The sequence below is a fragment of the Schistocerca cancellata genome, chromosome 2 (assembly GCF_023864275.1).
Source record: "Schistocerca cancellata isolate TAMUIC-IGC-003103 chromosome 2, iqSchCanc2.1, whole genome shotgun sequence".
Taxonomy (NCBI): Eukaryota; Metazoa; Arthropoda; class Insecta; order Orthoptera; family Acrididae; genus Schistocerca; species Schistocerca cancellata.
In genome coordinates, this window is record NC_064627.1 from 559,183,737 (window position 1) to 559,205,180 (window position 21,444).

The following is a 21,444-nucleotide window of genomic DNA, read 5'->3' on the forward strand; positions in this document are numbered from 1 at the left end:
CTGCAGTTACAGTTAAAAAATACTTCCAATCATAAACCAATACGAAAAGATTTACTTACGAAAGAATTCTGATTTAGTGCAAAAGACTACATTTAAACTTTATTAGCAGAGGTATCGCTAATCAGAGGATGTAAATAAATTGTTTGACTCCATAGTAACCAATACATCTTTGGCCTGTGACGACAACTTCTTTATAAAAATAATTAACTGCAGAGCCTTTTATACATTTTGGAATGCGTAAGTGCTTAATGAACTAAATAAGTTAATGTCAAGTACAACGTTGTTATTATCTGAGTAAAGAGTTAAGTGGTGTCAAGAATACGTGATTGAGTACGACTGCCCCGTATAATTTTCATTAGTAGCAATTTGTACGGTACCCACGTTTGTGAGTTTTGATGAGCTCTATAATTATTTATGAACTTAACTCAAAAAGATCCGGGGGATCGTTATAACATTATAGTGTTGGAATGCTTACCTACCAATTCGATCAGGTGCACGATTGCTGATTGTTTTATGAATTGATCATATAGTCTTTTCAAGAACCTGTTATCTTCTGAGAGGCTGGACTAAGATCTATTACTGCTCTGCACGAATTATTAGTAATTTATTGCATTATATTTAATTTTTTTCTCGGTTTCCACATGTACTGGGTTGTGGTAAAGCCTGAACGTTTCACCAGGGCTAGGTACGTGGATACTCGTAGGCGGCAATCCCGGAATAGCGTATATTCGAGTTCCGTTTGTTTAATGGCTTGATGAAACCTTTCTCCCTGCCCTAAGTAACAGCATCTAGACTGTCTAGAAAATAGTTGACACGGTAATACAGGAAGTGCAGCTTCAAGCTCAATGAGGCATCCAGTATTTTGAAGCTATCAAGCATGACTCCTGTTAACTCTCGTAATTAAGGTTTCTGCAGTTGCCAATAAACTTATTGACAATTTGTTTAAAAGATATCCAAGATGATGTTTATATTTCATTCATTTCTCGTTCAGAAGGTCCGTTTTCCAGTAGTTTCCGAACGTCAGGGCTGACGAAAGCCCCTTCTTTCATCTTATCTTCTAATAGCCGCAGTAACGTACTTGTCACATAGCTGAAAGTATCAGTGTCTTGTAGTATCTTCCGTAATGCTTTAATAAATTGTTTCATAATGCGAAGTTTTATATGAAGTGGTGGCCTAAGTTTCTTTTGGCTCCACCTTTGAATCGAATTGTTTTTCCCTACAACTTACGGTGCTTTAACTGGCCAGGTTTTTTGATAGCAGTGCTTGTCCTACTTGTATCGGAAGCAGGGGTCCTTTCTCACTAATTGTTAATTGAAAACACTGGAAGTGGGGCCCATGACTTGTCTTCAGCACCTTTACGTCAATCTACGTAAAACACACTTCTTTGACAAAGTATGAGATTGTCCGCCTCTGATTTTTCACTACACGTTTCACGGATGTATCATAAGTGCTCAAGAGAATTAATATAACTTCTTGAAGCCATGAAACTGACAAAGGCAGGCACCAGTGGATTATTCACTTATTGCTGAAGTTTGCATGGAAAACGATATGTAAAACAAACATGTGGGCCCCAGCGTTACAAAATCACCGAAACTTGTAGCTAGCAGAATTATAGCCTATGAAATTAAGCAAGTTTTTGCAGCAGGTTAAATTGCAGACTTTCACAAAACAATGCTGACATTATTATAACGATTAAGTTGCTACATTCTGCATACCTCAGATAATACTACGTTTGTGTCAAATCTGCATGTGATTTAACATTGCAAGTACTTTACCTGAAATCAGCACCCAAAAATACACCAGAAAAGCCCAATACCTTTAAAACAAAATTTCATTTTCAATCTGTTTAATCGTCTTTGAATAAAAATGTTATTTTTGTTCGTCTCATTGCGTACTTCTTTCAATTGCCGTCTGTACTGTGGACCTACTGTACTGCACTATACTATAGCAGTTTCTCCTACGTGTGGTCCACGTTCCATCGAGCTTCGTTACTTGGCTGTGACATATCGTGCTAAAGTTATTTTCGTCTTTAAGTTTTGCACACCAGTGCTACATTGCGAATGTTCTATAAGTGTCATTTTATTACTATACTTTCATCACGTCTTTGCAACTGTCACAGAGGAATAAAACGACATAGCGAATTTTCAGAAGGTTTAAATGTACATGGTTATTTCCAGTACCTTGAAGTGGATAAAAATTAATGCAGGTTCATGAAGACCTTATTACTGTGCGTCTGAATGGCGAATCATAGTAAACGAACAGTTCACTGGAGACCAGCATTAAATGGACGTATATAACGTAACACAAGCGAAACGTAATTTCAACACAGGTGTTAACTGCAACAGTGGTAAAGTTAGTGGTTTAGATGTAATTGTAATGAACATAAGTTTGTTCTATACGACATCCATTTAACTTATGTTTTTTGTGAACTCGACAAGGTATGGGACTTCATATTAGTATGTGGCAACCAAAATTGACTAAAAACATAATTCAAGAATGACCAAGTAACAAAAAAACGACGTAAAACTGGAAACCGTCTCATAAAGAGGAATTGCAATTATGCAAGGATATCAAAGAGGAAGGTACTACCTGTGCATCTCATATTCAGCAACTTACCTTTCACGATTTCTTAGTCGCACAACATTGTTTCGAAGTTTGTCGTTCTCCACTTTGTGTTTCTTGAGCTCCAACAGGGCCTCCTGTATAAGGAAATATGTTTTCATGAGCGAAAGAATCATAAGACTTTAACATTTACGTAAAAAAATACGAAAAAGCTTTTCCTTTCATCACTCAGTTTGTTTTTCAGTTCACCAGATATTAACCAATAACAGCAGTTCTTTCTCTCACTTTTTACGTTCCGGTGGCCAACATGAAACTTGAATCGGTTTTCAAATTGTGGTGTAGTTGACAGTCAACCACATCACAAGTCATATACGGAACATAAATGAAAGACAAGTACACGTTAAACGAAACTTAATGGTTTTGTTCTTTTTTTATGTTTTTTACAATCATATATATTTGAATACAAGTTGATATGTTTCACTGAGAATAACTGCATTTCTGGGGATCATTGGAGTAATGTAGAAGTGATAACAGACATTGGTTTAAGAAGTTAAGAGCATTTCAAAATTCTGCGTTGTATGCGTCCTGGTCTTCATTTACCTGAGCTGATACCGATTTCCTTCCACACTTCGGGGACGGCAGCGGCAGTAGTAGCGACAGAAGTACCAGAAATAGTCAGTTGCTTACAAGGGTATTTGGGAATTTTTATTGAATCATGCCCTAGATACTTTAATTACTTGCCAAATCGTTGTGATCCGAAAGTTGTGAATCCTCAGCTAATAGCATCCCACTTTACAGAAAAATGGTTCAAATGGCTCTGAGCACTATGGGACTTAACTTCTGAGGTCATCAGTCCCCTAGAACTTAGAACCACTTAAACCTAACTAACCTAAGGACATCACACACATCCATGCCCGAAGTAGGATTCGAACCTGCGACCGTAGCAGTCTCGCGGTTCCAGACTGTAGCGCCTAGAACAGCTCAGTCATTCCGGCTGGCTCCCACTTAACAGTAATGGTAATCAGTAGGCAAATTTTCCTTAACTGATCTGATAATTTTGAGTTACATGCCTTCGTGATCGATAGAAAAATGTTTTTAGATTGTTGGACATTGTCTAAATGTTATCCCATCGTCTGAACACAGCTATCTCGCCAAGCGAATATACGATCCAGTGCACGTTAATTGGTACCCAGGGGCTTCCTTTCAAATATTGCTGTTTTCGGAATTAACTGAAAGTGATTACTAATCACTGAAAGTAAGACAGAAATTTAATCATAATGCCAATACCGTTGTAAATGAAATGACAGACTGTTCCAGAATAAACTATTCAGAGGATTTTTTTTTTTTTTAAATACAGATGGGGCCCCTCCACGCCCGCACCAACGTGGTGACCAAACCAAAAGTTCTACTCTCACCTCTGTAAACATGTTAGTTATCTAGTAAGTGGATCACAGGATGCTGGGCTGTGATGTTGTGCGTGCGTCTGGGTAAGGCTACGCATTAACACGGTCCGTCAGGTGATAGATAGTGGACGAAGCGCGAGTGAGGGTAGCGATTTGAAGAGCAGAGGGAAAAAAGTGCCATGGCTCGTGCCGTGGGAAAAAAACCTCTGCGACAGTGGGATGGGTAGTAAGAGCAGTAGTGGCTTACTAGCTGCGATACCTCATGCAAGGTTGGATTTGTTAGTATAGGTATCATGCATCATTACCGTGACAAGCGATGGCGATGTGTCCCAGTTGCTGCAGCTGCTACACTCCTGGAACAATCAAGATCGTTATACAGTAGTGGGAGATCGGCCATAGATCATCTCACTGTGTGGGGGATGTGTGGAGCTTGTTTGCATGCAGTGTACGGTACGGCTTCCCTGTGTGGTGCCAGTTATTCGGCAGTGTATTTCAGCTGGATATCCAGTAAATGCGTCTGATTAACAGGGGCTCGCCTGTGCCGTTATGTTTGCGTATGCTTGGCCATAGATGTTATGTCCTTGCAAGTATGTCTTTTGGTCTTTTATGTTTCCATCTATGGTTGTGGTCGTAGTTCCCCAGATTCAGAATAAACGGGTTCTGCGAATGTCTGGAGTTTCTGTATAGTCTTGTGGTGAGTTTGTGGATTACCTCCGTGAGAGTCTCAAGTCGGTATTCCCGCTGTAGGTCCGCGATGCGTGTGTATCGTGGAGCATTGCTTATGATTTTGAGTACTTTGTTTTGTATGAGCTGCAGGCGGCGCAGGCGTGTAGGCGCAGCGTATCCCCAGACGGGAGCTGCGTACGTCATCAGGAGTCGGATAAGTGTCATGTACATGGACCTCGACACCCTTCTGTTCAGTGTGCTACGCCTGTTGAGCATAGGATAGAGCTGTTTGAGCCTCGCGCTAGCTCGGTTGGTCGTGTGTTGTATGTGGTGCCCCCAGAGTAATTTCCGGTCCAGCTAGACACCGAGGTATTTGACTTTCTCGCGGAAACGTATTGGACGTGCATGTAAAGTTATTGGTCTGCAGTAGCGGTGTTTGCGCAGTTGCTTCGGTCTTTTAGTGAACAGGACGGCTTCGCACTTGTCGACGTTTACTCTAACACGCCATTTCTCCAACCAAGGCTCGGCCACTCTGAGTGCAGTCTGTAGGCGTGACGTAATGTTTGATGGTTTCCAATCTTGCGCAAGGATGGCTGTATCATCCGCGTAGATTGCCATCATTGTGTTGTGTGTGGTTGGGAGATCGTTTATGTAGAGGTTAAACAGTAGGGGCCCTAGGATGCTTCCCTGGGGTACTCCCGCGTGTATACCGTGTCGTGTTGATTGTTTTCCCTGCACGTCAGTGTTGGAACACCTGTCTGTGAGGTATGAGTGTATTAGACGCAGCAGCCCGTCGGGGAATCCCGCGTCGCTAAGTTTGCGGATGAGGCCGTTGTGCCATAGACGGTCGAAAGCCTTTTCGATGTCCAGGAACACTGTCCCTGTACCTTTGTTTATGTTGAAGCCATGTGTTATATGTTCAACGACCCGTAGGAGTTGTTGTGTTGTGGAGTGGTGATTCCTGAAGCCGAACTGCTCCGGTCTCAGGATGTCATTTGTTATGCAGTGCCTAGTGATGCGTTTGAGAATCACCTTCTCAACAATCTTACTGAGCGAGCTCAGAAGGCTGATGGGTCGGTAATTTTGTGGGAGGCTGTGGTCTTTCCCCGGCTTCCTGAACATCAGGGCCTTGGCCGTCTTCCAAAAGGCGGGGAAGTGTTGGTGTTTTAGTATGGTATTCGTTATGTGTGTTAGGTACTCAGTTGCTTTATCCGTGAACTCCTGGAGGACACGGTTTTGAATGCCATCATGACCAGGGGCTTTCCTGGCAGCGGAATGCATTATAGCCCAGGAGACTTCGGCTGTGCTAGCATGTCGAATGTCGTCGCGCGATGGTTGGGCTAGAATGCGTGTAACCTCTTGGTCAGTAGCAAGTGTGAACGCTGGATCTGATGGTACCAGGTTCGGTGTGAATGACGCTGCGAGTGTTCGGGCCATTAGTTCTGCTTTCTCTTCCGCTGAATATGCAGGTCCGTCAGGCCCTTGAAGCGTTGGGGTGTATATTTTCTCCCTGGTGAAGTGTCGGGCTAGTTGCCACACGCCAGGTCGTGTGGTGTCCAGCCCTTCGAGTTTTTGGTTTCACTGTTGTGTTCTGTGTGTTTGTATTTTATCGTGTATGATGCCCTGTAGTCTGTTAATGTGCCGTTTGATGTACGGGCGCCTGGTGCGCTGCCATTGTCTCCTGAGGTGATTCCTCATTGAGATTAGGTCCAGGATTTCCTGGGGCAGGGCCGCACTGCGTTGTTGTGAGGTGCGATCAGGTATGGTGCCTGCCATTGCGTCCGCGACGGCATTGGTGAGGGTTTCTACTGCCTCGTCAATTTGTGCTGTTTCGTTAATTTCGTGTATAGGTGGGATGTGGCTATCAAGCGTTTGCTTGAACAATGTCCAATTCGCACGCCCGTAGTCCAACATCTTGCGTTGTTCCGTGTGCTGCAGTGTTTCCTCAATGTATAGTATTACAGGTTGGTGGTTTGAGGGCAGATCGTTTTCAACGGCGACGTTGAGTGTCGCTGTAATGCCCTTGATGAGGGCCATGTCTATCACGTCTGGCCTGTGTCCCCTCTGATAGGGAATGTGCGTCGGTTCAGTCGGCGCTAGTATAATGTAGTTTCTGCCTAGTGAATGTTCGTACAGTTTTTTGCCGTTGGGATTTCGTATGCGTGAATTCTATTCTGGGTGTTTTGCGTTCAGATCTCCAGCGACTATAACTCGCGGTGAAATGGTAAGTAATGTGCTGATATCGCGTGTTGAGATGCCTACAGGGCTGTTGTATACCGATATCAGTGTGGTGTAGGCTCCGTTGAACTTGACTCTGACGGCCGTAACCTCGATTTTTTCCAGTTCAGGGAGCTCTATGTTTGTGTGCTCAATGTCTTTGTGTATGACGATTGCAGTTCCACCTGCCACGGCGTCGCCCGGTCGGTCGGTACGATAGACACAATAGCCAGGAAAGTTTAATTGTTTGCGCGGTTTAAGTTTAGTCTTGCTCAGTAGCGCGACAAGGATTCCCTTGCGCTCCATGAACGCGGCAAATTCTGCCCTTTTGTTGTGGATTAACTGTATTTTTCTTACTTGTCACTTCTTCTTCCGTGTGTATTTGCTTTTAGGAAGCTTTAATTTTCGAGTGCCCTTAAGTGTTCCATAGATTTCGTGTTTGTTTTGAATAGAGTTAGAGAGAGTCCCTTTAGTCAGCCATAGTCAGTGTCAGTGTCGTCGTAACTGCCGCCTGCTTCACGTCTGCTGTGCAGCGAGCTACCTTAATTTAAGTATTAACTGTATTTTTCTTACTTGTCACTTCTTCTTCCGTGTGTATTTGCTTTTAGGAAGCTTTATTTTTCGAGTGCTCTTAATAGTGTTCCATAGATTTCGTGTTTGTTTTGAATACAGTAAGAGAGAGTCCCTGTAGTCAACCATAGTGCCAGTAGTGCTAGAGTTTGTTTTCAATACAGTCCAGAGACAGGTAGTGCTTTTTTCATTGTTTTCTACAAGAAGTGGCTAGCCACCACAGTTTAGTGAATAAGCAGCCGCCTTTAGTGAATTAGCAGTCTAGTTAAAGGTTGATTAACTCTCTTCAGTAAATTGATTCCTTAGGATGGATAGGATGTGTGACTGCTGTGTACGGACGCAGGAGGAGCTGGCCACTGTTCGCGAACAGCTGAGCGTGTTGATGGCCGCGGTCAGCCGTCTTCAGGCTGCTGCCTCGGAGTGTAGCGGCAGTGGGGAGTCTGGTGCGTCGCAAGGTACACCCCAGGTGTTACATGCTTCACCCACTGTCCCTGCTGTCGAGACATCTTCGCGGGTACCGGGCGCGGTTGGGCCACCCTCTCCCCAAGGGGAGTGGCGGGTTCAGCGGCGTTCGCGGCGCACGAGGCGGAAGGTCAATGTGGAGGCTGGCCGTGTGGCGTCGCCCGCTCTGCCTGTGAGGGGACATGTGGCTGCTCCTTCAGCAAGGTCCGAGCAGGCACACGGGGGAGGGGTTTATTAGTTATTGGGAGCTCCAACGTTAGGCGGGTGATGGAGCCCCTTAGGCAAATAGCGAGAAGGTCGGGGAAGAAGGCCAGTGTTCACTCTGTCTGCTTGCCGGGGGGTCTCATCCGAGATGTGGAGGAGGCCCTACCGGCGGCGATAGAGAGCACTGGGTGCACCCGACTGCAAATTGTTGCTCATGTCGGCACCAATGACTCCTGCCGTCTGGGTTCAGAGGTCATCCTCAGTTCGTACAGGCGGTTGGCGGGATTGGTGAAGGCGGAAAGCCTCGCCCGCGGGGTGGAATCAGAGCTAACTATTTGTAGTATCGTTCCCAGAACCGATCGCGGTCCTCTGGTTTGGAGCCGAGTGGAAGGCTTAAACCAGAGGCTCAGACGATTCTGCGGAGATCTGGGGTGCAAATTTCTCGACCTCCGCTATCGGGTGGAGAAATGTAGGGTCCCCCTGAATAGGTCAGGCGTGCACTACACGCCGGAAGCGGCTACAAGGGTAGCGGAGTACGTGTGGAGTGCACATGGGGGTTTTTTAGGTTAGAGAATCCCCTCCCTAGGCCCGACAAGACGCCTCCTGGGACGCGGCAAGATAGGAGTAGGCAAAATGCAACAGGGAATAACAATATTAATGTGCTAATAGTAAACTGCAGGAGCGTCTATAGAAAGGTCCCAGAACTGCTCTCATTAATAAACGATCATAACGCCCATATAGTACTAGTGACAGAAAGTTGGCTGAAACCAGACGTAAACAGTAACGAAATCCTAAACTCAGATTGGAATGTATACCGCAGAGACAGGCTGAACAGTGAAGGGGGAGGCGTGTTTATAGCGGTAAGAAGTGCAATAGTATCGAAGGAAATTGACGGAGATCCGAAATGTGAAATGATTTGGGTGAAGGTCGCGGTTAAAGCAGGCTCAGACATGGTAATTGGATGTCTCTATAGGCCCCCTGGCTCAGCAGCTGTTGTGGCTGAGCACCTGAAGGATAATTTGGAAAATATTTCGAGTAGATTTCCCCACCATGTTATAGTTCTGGGTGGAGATTTTAATTTGCCGGATATAGACTGGGAGACTCAGACGTTCATAACGGGTGGCAGGGACAAAGAATCCAGTGAAATTTTTTTAAGTGCTTTATCTGAAAACTACCTTGAGCAGTTAAACAGAGAACCGACTCGTGGCGATAACATATTAGACCTTCTGGTGACAAACAGACCCGAACTATTTGAAAAAGTTAACGCAGAACAGGGAATCAGTGATCATAAAGCGGTTACGGCATCGATGATTTCAGCCGTAAATAGGAATATTAAAAAGGGTAGGAAGATTTTTCTGTTTAGAAAAAGTGACAAAAAGCAGATTTCAGAGTACCTGTTGGCTCAACACAAAAGTTTTGTCTCAAGTACTGATAGTGTTGAGGATCAGTGGACAAAGTTCAAAACCATCGTACAATATGCGTTAGATGAGTATGTGCCAAGCAAGATCGTAAGAGATGGAAAAGAGCCACCGTGGTTCAACAACCGAGTTAGAAAACTGCTGCGGAAGCAAAGGGAACTTCACAGCAAACATAAACATAGCCAAAGCCTTGCAGACAAACAAAAATTACGCGAAGCGAAATGTAGTGTGAAGAGAGCTATGCGAGAGGCGTTCAATGAATTCGAAAGTAAAGTTCTATGTACTGACTTGGCAGAAAATCCTAAGAAATTTTGGTCTTATGTAAAAGCGGTAGGTGGATCAAAACAAAATGTCCAGACACTCTGTGACCAAAATAGTACTGAAACAGAGGATGACAGACTAAAGGCCGAAATACTAAATGTCTTTTTCCAAAGTTGTTTCACAGAGGAAGATTGCACTGTAGTTCCTTCTCTAGATTGTCGCACAGATGACAAAATGGTAGATATCGAAATAGACGACAGAGGGATAGAGAAACAATTAAAATCGCTCAAAAGAGGAAAGGCCTCTGGACCTGATGGGATACCAGTTCAATTTTACACAGAGTACGCGAAGGAACTTGCCCCCATTCTTGCAGCGGTGTACCGTAGGTCTCTAGAAGAGCGTAGCGTTCCAAAGGATTGGAAAAGGGCACAGGTTATCCCCGTTTTCAACAAGGGACGTAGAACAGATGTGCAGAACTATAGACCTATATCTCTAACGTCGATCAGTTGTAGAATTTTGGAACACGTATTGTGTTCGAGTATAATGACCTTTCTGGAGACTAGAAATCTACTCTGTAGGAATCAGCATGGGTTTCGAAAAAGACGGTCATGTGAAACCCAGCTCGCGCTATTCGTCCACGAGACTCACAAGGCCATAGACACGGGTTCACAGGTAGATGCCGTGTTTCTTGACTTCCGCAGGGCGTTCGATACAGTTCCCCACAGTCGTTTATTGAACAAAGTAAGAGCATATGGACTATCAGACCAATTGTGTGATTGGATTGAGGAGTTCCTAGATAACAGGACGCAGCATGTTATTCTCAATGGAGAGAAGTCTTCCGAAGTAAGAGTGATTTCAGGTGTGCCGCAGGGGAGTGTCATAGGACCGTTGCTATTCACAATATACATAAATGACCTGGTGGATGACATCGGAAGTTCACTGAGGCTTTTTGCAGATGATGCTGTGGTGTATCGAGAGGTTGTAACAATGGAAAATTGTACTGAAATGCAGGAGGATCTGCAGCGAATTGACGCATGGTGCAGGGAATGGCAACTGAATCTCAATGTAGACAAGTGTAATGTGCTGCGAATACACAGAAAGATAGATCCTTTATCATTTAGCTACAAAATAGCAGGTCAGCAACTGGAAGCAGTTAATACCATAAATTATCTGGGAGTACGCATTAGGAGTGATTTAAAATGGAATGATCATATAATGTTGATTGTCGGTAAAGCAGATGCCAGACTGAGATTCATTGGAAGAATCCTAAGGAAATGCAATCCGAAAACAAAGGAAGTAGTTTACAGTACGCTTGTTCGCCCACTGCTTGAATACTGCTCAGCAGTGTGGGATCCGTACCAGATAGGGTTGATACAAGACATATAGAAGATCCAACGGAGAGCAGCGCGCTTCGTTACAGGATCATTTAGTAATCGCGAAAGCGTTACGGAGATGATAGATAAACTCCAGTGGAAGACTCTGCAGGAGAGACGCTCAGTAGCTCGGTACGGGCTTTTGTCAAAGTTTCGAGAACATACCTTCACCGAAGAGTCAAGCAGTATATTGCTCCCTCCTACGTATATCTCGCGAAGAGACCATGAGGATAAAATCAGAGAGATTAGAGCCCACACAGAGGCATACCGACAATCCTTCTTTCCACGAACAATACGAGACTGGAATAGAAGGGAGAACCGATAGAGGTACCCTCCGCCACACACCGTCAGGTGGCTTGCGGAGTATGGATGTAGATGTAGATGTAGATGGATCGAGTCTGCATTCCAGAACAGGATCTGTGATAGTGTGTGCGGGTCTGCGTTATGGGCCGGGTGTGGCATATTATTCATGTAAGAGTGTGAAAGAGTGTTGTGATGGCAGTGTGTATGACAGCCCAGTATTGCCCGGGTTCGGCGCTCATGAGCTGGGTGATGAGTGTAGTGACGGCCGTCAGCACCTTGGTAAGGATTTGAACGGTCGTGTGTCGGGGGAATAGTGTTTCCAGTATTCCCCCGGGTGGTGTGTTGGTGTTGGGTGTGGCAGCCTGAGGTGCTGTTGTGGAGTTAGCGGCCGCTTGTACGGGTATTGGTGTGTTGTTAGGAGCGGCATTTGTGCTTTGTGGCAGAGGTTGTGGCGCCTGTGTTACTTCTGTGGTGAGAGGGATGGTAGTGTGAGTTTCAGAGGCTGAGACACAGCGTCTTATCAACAACATTATTCTTGAAGACTCAAGTTTGCCAAGATCGCTAGTGATTCTTTTTATTACTATAACCGGTGTCGACAGATCTAGTATCATCGTCAGATCTTATAACATATTTAAATGTACATGTTAAACATACATGTCATATAAACAAACTTATGTAATTGCCAGATTGCTGAACCACTGCGTTTGTCAATGATGCATGAATGAAGACAGAGACTACGTTTCCTGAAAACATATCCGCATATATCTGCCTTCTTACAGGTAAATTATCGACTTTACGTTCTCTAACTACTTACGTTACAACGTTGCATAGGAGCTCTTATTTGAATGAGAGAACAGTAGAGTTAAGGAAACTATAGGAAACATTACAGTTTCGTCCCAGCACATTTGTGACCCAGCTTCGTCTTGACGATGCAGCAGCTTCATAATGTGATCGTCTCTCTCGATTTTAACAATTCTGAGTTTCTCTGCAGTGACATGAATAAATTTTCTCTTGCTTCCAAGTGCGTCAAATATTTATAATGCCATGAGCTTTCGACGAAGTATTCCTTAGCCATTGTCAATTGAATTAAGTGCTGATGGGCTGCTAGTACGCCTTTATATACTCCAGCTGCCGTCTGTGACGTCACTTGTACACATGTTATCGTCATATTAGGTCGTACGGTGACTGCGCTTTCGATGCGCCCGCTTCAACCTTGCGACCGCCGGATCCCACGCCGAGCTGAGGTGTAGGCTGCGTTGTCGGTGATTTTTATTTTAATAACTTCCTCAGTTACAATGTCCCTGAAAACGTTAGTCGCTAAATTTGATACAGTGACGGTTTTCAGAGCAATGTCAGCTAAAGCAGATTTTTCGGGGTAGCGTAGGAGATAAAACTTCTCATACTGCTTTCCGCTTTGTTTACAGTGCGCACAATTTTTACGATGTAAGAGTGTTCACACTCGCAGGATAATTTGTAAACCCCAGATGTCTGAGACCTGCCGCATCTTGAACTGGTCTCAGTAATTGCCCGATTTTCAGCGGGTGGCTTATCTTACGCGACATCGGACGACAGAATGGTAGAAATGCAAACATTTTTGCCTGCTCCTCGTCCATGCGATTCTTACTTTAGATTGGTTCGTTTATTTGGTGATTGTTGTAGCCGTTGTTCCTGAAGCTTTGAGCAAATGGCTGGCTCATGGGAGAGAGTATTGACGTCTGATTTCGCTCTTACACGACGTTCCAAAGTTTGTATCACAGTGCGCTCGTAAAAATGTGCACTGTGGAGCATCAAGACAGTTGTGATAAAGTTAATTTCATACGAATGAAACACGAAAAGAAGTGACACACCGACGGAACAAAATCGCAGCACCAAAAAATAATTAATGTAGGATAATGAAACTTCGGGAATACATTTTTCTAGGTAACTATTAAGTGATTAACATTGAAAGACCACGGGTTGATGTAAGCGCGAGACAAGCCATTGCAGATGTGAAATTCTGGCATGTTAATAACCGGTGTAACCACCAGAATGTTGAGTGCAAGCATGCAAACGCGCATATATTGTGTCGTACGGGCACCGCACGTCAGTGTGTGGGATGGAATTCCGTGCCTGTTGTACTTGATCGGTCAATACACGGACAGTTAATGCTGGTTGTGGATAATGCTGGAGATGTCGCCCGATGGTGTCCACATCTGGTGATCGAGCAGGTCACGGCAACATGTCAACACTCTTTAGAGTACGTTGGGTTACAACAGCGGTATGTGGGTGGGCGTTATCCAGTTGGAAAGCACCCCCTAGAATTCTGTTCATCAATGGTAGCACGTTGGATGGTTGGTTGATTTGGGAGAAGGGACCAAACAGCGAGGTCGTCGCTCCAGTCGGATTAGGGAAGGATGGGGAAGGAAGTCGGCCGTGCCCCTTCGAAGGAACCATTCCGGCATTTGCCTGAAGCGATTTGGGGAAATTACGGAAAACCTAAATCAGGATTGCCGGAGGCGGGATTGAACATAGTCCAGCGTGCTGACCACTGCGCCACCTTGTTCTGTGAATGGTAGTACAACAGGTTGATTCACCAGACTGCCGTACAAATTTGTAGTCAGGGTGCGTGGGATAACCAAGCGATTGTTCCTGCTGTCACAGGAAATCGTACCACAGACCATAACTCCAGATGTGTAGGTCCAGTGTGTCTGGCACGCAGACAGGTCGGTTGCAAATCCTCAACTGGCCTTCTGCACGGACACTAGGGCACCAGAGCAGATCCCTCGCTTGTCCTTGAAATAACCGATTTGTAAGAGTTCGTTAGGTCACCGTGGTGCCAACTTCTGCTCAAATTGCTGCTGGGATGCAGTATAATGCGCTAGAGCAATACGCCGAACATGGTATTGCCACGTGGCCGTGTGGAGCCCGGTCTTATTGCGACTGTACCTTCCCATGATACCCGCTGCCAGCAATCACCTACAGTGGCTACATCTTTACCAACTTCGCATTATTAAGTCTGTGTGTGGTTACTAAACGATTTAATGTCTTTCTCTGTCCGAAAACATCCACGAATCCTGTTTGGGGAGTCAGCTATCCCGGCCGATATTGTGGGACGAGTGGAGCATTGCAATCTGGTACGGTGTGTGGATACGTTTTGACGTTGAAGACATCCCGAAACCTCGTGGAAATCTCCTGAATACAGATGAATGTCACAAAGGCTCTTAAGCAGTATGGGACTTAAAATCAGAGGTCATCAGTCCTCTCGACTTAGAACTACTTAAACCTAACTAACCTAAGGACATCACACACATCCTACCCAAGGCAGGATTCGAATCTGCGACCGAACCAACCGCGTGGTTACGTACTGAAACGCCTAGAACCGCTCGACCACAGTGGGCGGCTGATGTCACAATTAACCTATTGTATTTGCTTAAGGGTTGTTGTGGGAAAGGTACGTATCTTTGTTTTGTTGGCCCAGTACTGGTCAGAACAGCTCGATTACATCGATGTTTATTGTTTGCGGCACACCGAAACGAGGTAATCGTGCTCAACAAATAAGTCTTCGACTTTCCAGCCATGTCAGTGGAGTATTATCATCTTGAATGATACAGTTCTCTGTCGGGAATGTTGACGGCACCATGGAATAAATTTGGTCACAGGAACCATTTTCAGTTATCTTGTATTTCATTGTGAAGGGAACATCCATTGGAGACCATGAAAGGACCGCTCAAACCAATAAAGAAGGTCCATCAGGCTTCACAATGAGTTGTTTGTTTCTCACGGTGTTTTCCATTCGAGAGCTTGTGAAGGTAAACAGTGCAACAGCAGACTGTTTGGTCCACATTGCAGTTTCCATTTCTGGCAAGTTTGATGCTCCTTGGACCAGTGAAGTATCTTCTTTGCTTTCAACTTGTTTCCCTGAGTCGACATGGCGTTAAGGCCACCTTCCTTCTTTTCCTTATTTACATGAGATTTGATAATTATGGGCCTACCTGTTCTCATTCCACGTTGTATTCTCTAGATGCGTATTAAGTTCTGTAGTCACCTCACTTTCTATCGCCATCTGCAAGTTTAGGTTTTGTTCCACTATCGTTACATCAGTGTCATGATACTAGGGGTACGATAGCTGTTGTCTCTAGTAGTACTGTGGACTATTATCAAGAGCAAATTAGTAAAGCATGCAGTAATAATTTTCCTAATTAAAAGTCTGTAAGGTGCGCCCTAATAATCAAAGAGCACAGCTATCACAGATATGCCAATGACTCAGAGATGCTGTACGAAGGGAAAACAAAAGATGTGATCGTTGCATTACAGGTGTCGAGTAGTTGGCTTGTTTGGGGATTAAGTTTCATTTGGCTCATTGTTACTGCTGATTACAGGTTTAAAGAGACTAAACCTCTAAGGTCTTCAGTTTCCTACTCACCCCCTAGAACAGAATCAGTGTACCCCATATTTGCAAATGTGAGAAAGTTTACCAAAGATTTGCTTAGCGTGTACCTGAGGTGAGACATGTGTAAGAGCCTGGTGTTCACCTGAAGTCGAGACAGCATAAGATCTCTGACAGATCGCACGCTGTTGCCAGGTTTCAACTGTGAAGAGCAATCGGCTACAGGCAACAAAGATATACGTCTACAGAGCTGTGACAACACTTCCCGGGTTAAATGCGTCAAGGTGTAGAATGAGTCAATTTGAAAATGGTTGCACACTGACCATTTGCTTGTGAGAAGATTACATAACAATACAAAAATGTTTTTATAACACAAGTACATAACTATTGTGCAATGCAAAAAAAGCAGCAACTTTTTAAATGAAAATTCTTCTATGGCGTAATAGTTGTCTTGAAGGATACTTTTAACTTGCTCTCAAACTTGGATATTTTATCTACCTGGAATTTTAGATCAGTTGGTAAGTGACCAAACATTGTGGTGGCATCATTATTCACTTCTTTTTAGGCTACAGTCACTTCTAAAGAAGAATAATAAAGGTTATTATTGGGTTGGCGCATAAATTAGTAGCGTTTTCCCGTAAGTTTAATAAACACAACAAATACACATAACAGAGACTTTAGTCATCAGTAATATATTCTCCCTCACTATTTACGACAGTAAACTGGGGTAACTTTTCGAGTCCATGACTGTATAAACCACGAAGTTTTGAGGCGAATAACTTGTCGAGGCATGTTCGGAGCGAATTTTCGTCCGGAAAGGAAGTTCCTTAAAGGTGTTCGACAGAGAGTGGAAATGGTAAAAGTCTGAGGGCGCAAGATCGGGTGAATAAGGTGGGTTCGCAATGACTTCGCAACCCAAATCCTATATAGTGTTTTTTGTCAGACTAGTAGAACGCGAACGGGCGTTATCTTTGAGTAGCATCATTTCACGCAGTCCTCCTGGCTGTTGTTCTTGGAATGTATCTGCAAGACGTCTCAGTTGTTAGCAGTAAATGTCAGCAGTGATGGGTGCACCTCGGGAAGCAATTCGTAGTACACCACACTGTCGCAGTTCCACCACGTGCATAACATTATCTTTTGAAGATCGTCGCAGGTCTTCGTACGAGGAGTTGGTGCTTTGTTTGGGGTTAACCATTCCTTTCTTTTGCTTATGTTAGCAAAAAGATACGATTTCTCGTCACCAGTAACGATATATTACGGGAATGGTCGGAGTTGTTCATGATCCAATTGCGGATGAGCAACCAGAATACAAATATGAAAAACAAAAACGCTATAAGCGTAGGAGTAACTCAACTCAATACTTCTTCTAGTTTTGTAATACGGACATCATTATCCCCTCTGAAAATTCAATCAACCATTCAAAAACAATGTAATGGAAAATATGTGCATGCAAGTCTATAACGAAAATACTTATTTCCTCACAATTGTCGCACATGGGTTAGTATCATATATTCTTCTTATGACTCGTATTTGTGCTCTAACATTTTTCTGTAAAAATGTATTTCACAAAATAACTGAATAGTTTACTACCTATTGAAAGTAAGCTCAGTATGGTACCTTTCGTGATAGGTTTCTATCCTAAACTTAAAATGATATCAAGTGCAAACATGCCTGAACTGTGTTCTTTAAGAGTGTCTAAAATATGCTGAAAATCTCATTAGGTTATAGAGAGAAAAATTTCAAAATTCTGTGTCGCTTATTAATTTTGGTAAATTGCATTGTATCGTGTGGTGCCCACAATGATATATTAAAGAACATAAATCAACAAACTTTTAAACAAATGTTGTGTAATGTCACTTGTTTTGTACCTGCATTGAGAGTGATTAAAATATTTTTATCTAAAGGATGACCTTTTTTGCCGCCCGTTTATAATGTAGAAGATAATTTGCCTCCAGAAGAAACAAAAGTAGACCTAATATTAAACCTTGTGGAGCATCAAAAATACTTATTCTTGTCCCCAGCCATTCATTCTATCACCTGTATGATATTGTTCATTTAAGACACCTGATGTGCAAGCAGTCTAACTGATGTCAACTATTCACTGAGGTGACAAAAGTCATGGGATACCTCCTAATAACGTGTTGGGCCTCCTTTTTCCCGGCGTAGTACAGCAGCTGTACGTGGCATGAACAGAATAAGTCGTTGGAAGTCCCCTGTAGAAAAACTGAGCCCTGCTGCTTCTACAACCGCCCGTAACTGCGAAAGTGTTGCCGGTGCAAAATTTCGTACACGGACTGGCATCTCGATTTTGTCCTATAAATGTTTGTTGGGATTCATGTCAGGCGCTCTGGGTGGCCAAACCACTTGCTCGAAATGTCCAGAATGTTCTTTAAACCAGTCGCGATCAACTGTGACCCAGTGACATGGCGCATACTCATCCATTCGCTGTTTGGGAATATGAAGTCCATGAGGCCGCAAAATGGTCTCCAAATAGCTCGAACCCTACCATCAGCTCTTACAAGCTTAAATCTGGACCTCATCTGATCAGGCCACGGTTTTCCAGTCGTCTAGGTTGCAACCGATGTGGTCACGATCCCAGAAGAGGCGCTGCAGGAGATGTCGTTCTGTCAGCAAGGGCATTCGCGTCGGTCGTCCGTTTCCGTACCCCTTAACGCCAAATTTCGCAGCACTGACTTAATGGGTACGTTCACCGTATGTCCCACATTGATTTCTGTGGTTATTTCACGCATTGTTGCTTGTCTGTTAGCACTGACAACTCTACGCAAACGCCGCTGCTCTCGGTCATTAACTGAAGGCCGTCCGCCACTTCGTTGCCGTTGTGAGAAGTAATGGTTGAAATTTGGTATTCTCGGCACTCTCTTGACACTGCGGATCTCGGACTACTGAATTCCCTAACGATTTTAGGAATGGAATGTCCGATGCGTTTAGCTCGAATTATCATTCCGCGTTCAAAGTCTCTTAATTCTCGTCTCGTGCGACCATAATCACGTTGGAAACCTTTCCACATGAAGTACCTCAACAGAAATGCTTCGCCAATGCACCGCCCTGTTATATCTACATCTACATCTACATCCATACTCCGCAAGCCACCTGACGGTGTGTGGCGGAGGGTACCTTGAGTACCTCTATCAGTTCTCCCTTCTCTTCCAGTCTCGTATTGTTCATGGAAAGAAGGATTGACGGTATGCCTCTGTGTGGGCTCTAATCTCTCTGATTTTATCCTCATGGTCTCTTCGCGAGATATACGTAGGAGGAAGCAATATACTGCTTGAGTCCTCCCCTGCGGCACACCTGAAATCACTCTTACTTCGGAAGATTTCTCTCCATTGAGAATGACATGCTGCGTTCTGTTATCTAGGAACTCTTCAATCCAATCACACAATTGGTCTGATAGTCCATATGCTCTTACTTTGTTCAGTGAACGACTTTGGGGAACCGTATCGAACGTCTTGCGGAAGTCAAGAAACACAGAATCTACCTGGGAACCCGTGTCTATGACCCTCTGAGTCTCATGAACGAATAGCGTGAGCTGGGTTTCACACGATCGTCTTTTTCGAAACCCATGCTGATTCCTACAGAGTAGATTTCTAAGTTCCAGAAAAAGTCATACTCGAACATAATACGTGTTCCAAAATTCTACAACTGATCGACGTTAGAGATATAGGTGTATAGTTCTGCACATCTGTTCTACGTCCCTTCTTGAAAACGGGGATAACCTGTGCCCTTTTCCAATCCTTTGGAACGCTACGCTCTTGTAGAGACCTACGGTACAACGCTGCAAGAAGGGGGGCAAGTTCCCTCGCGTACCCTGTGTAAAACTGAACTGGTATCCCATCAAGCCCAGCAGCATTTCCTCTTCTGAGCGATTTTAATTGTTTCTCTATCCCTCTGTCGTCTATTTCGATATCTACCATTTTGTCATCTGTGCGACAGTCTAGAGAAGGAAGTACAGTGCAGTCTTCCTCTGTGGTTCAAAAATGGTTCAAATGGCTCTGAGCACTATGGGACTCAACTGCTGAGGTCATTGGTCCCCTAGAACTTAGAACTAGTTAAACCTAACTAACCTAAGGACATCACAAACATCGATGCCCGATGCAGGATTCGAACCTGCGACCGTAGCGGCCTTGCGGTTCCAGACTGCAGCGCCTTTAACCGCACGGCCACTTCGGCCGGCCTTCCTCTGTGAAACAGCTTTGGAAAAAGACATTTAGTATTTCGGCCTTTAGTCTGTCATCCTCTGTTTCAGTACCATTTTGGTCACAGAGTGTCTGGACATTTTGTTTTGATCCACCTATCGCTTATACACTGTGTAAGCGATAGTACTGTCGTCTGTATACGTGCGTATCGCTGTCCCATGACTTTTTGTCACCTGTAAAGGCCTCCCCACCGGGCCAGCCGTGAGCCTCACAAGTAAACAGATGAGGCTACCTGCAGGCGGTGCGCCAGCTCGTCGGACTGGTTGCGGCGCATCTGCGCCAGCTGCCGCACCGTGGCCAGCTCGGTGCTGAGCGAGGCGATCTTCTTGCGCGCTTCCAGCTCGCGCGCCTTGGCGCGGCGCCAGCTCTCCTCGCGCCGAGACAGCAGGTCGCGCAGGCCCAGAACGTCCTGCTCCAGGCGGCACACCTCAGACCTGCGAGTGGTCTCATTTAGTACTGTGCACGCGATAATGCCCTCTTTAACATCACCACTCCAACAACATAGCAAATAATTACTCTGAAAATTAAGTACAACAATACAATAATATAGATTTCGGAAATTAAACGCAATAACCGTTAAGTACAGCATTAACAAGAAGAATATATAAATGCTTGAAAAAAGGAAAGATAGAGGGCAGGAAGATGAAGAAAAATATGCTAAAAATAACAACTGGGTTGAGAATGGCGAATATACAGTGTGTATCAAAAACAGTCATCCGATTTGGCACGTCTGCATTTCAGAAGCTTATAAATATATACAATGCATTTTGGTTTTTGATGTAAGGAAAACTCGAAAAGATTTTTTCATACTTTTTCATAGGTTTTCAATACGCCCCCCTTAAGATGCACACTAAAAAATGTGAAGAGCACCGGACCATCAGTCTAATTTCTCATGCAGCTAAAGTCTTGCTGAGAGTGTTGAATAGAAGGTTATATGGCAAGCTGGACAGAGGGATTGCAGAGGAGCAGTTCGGATTTAGAAGAGGAAAAGGAACAAGAGATGCTATTGGCCTGCTAAGAACTATAGGGGAAAGATATATGGAAAAGGGTAGAGAAATCTTTGCTGTTTTTATAGATTTAGAGAAGGCTTTTGACAAAGTTCAGTGGAACAAGCTGATGGATATCTTGAAGAGGAAAGGAGTAGATTGGAGAGAGAGACGACTGTTACAGAATCTATATTTGCACCAGAAAGTAAGGATAAGGATTGGAAATAAAATGTCAGAAGGAAGCAGCATTGGACGAGGTGTTAGACGAGGTTGTTTTGTCTGGAGTGTGGCACTATATGGGGCAGAAACATGGACACTGAGACGAGAGGATGAAAAAAAGGTTAGAAGCATTTGAGACGTTGATGTCGAGGAGAATGGAGAGAATTAGCTGGATGGAAAGAGTGAGTAATGAAAGAGTATTGGAAAGGGTTGGTGA

General features: G+C 44.2%; 1 protein-coding gene across 1 annotated transcript in view; it reads right to left on the bottom strand.

Annotated features, from left to right (window-relative positions):
- The window catches only part of LOC126156388 (uncharacterized), a 40,146-nt gene that overhangs the window by 14,095 nt on the left and 4,607 nt on the right, over positions 1-21,444 (bottom strand). The window contains exons 2-3 of the mRNA XM_049916306.1: positions 20,255-20,539; positions 2,617-2,699 (exon numbers count right to left, since the gene is read on the bottom strand). Coding sequence (XP_049772263.1) covers positions 2,617-2,699; positions 20,255-20,539 — 368 coding nt within the window. The remainder of the gene's footprint in view (positions 1-2,616; positions 2,700-20,254; positions 20,540-21,444) is intronic.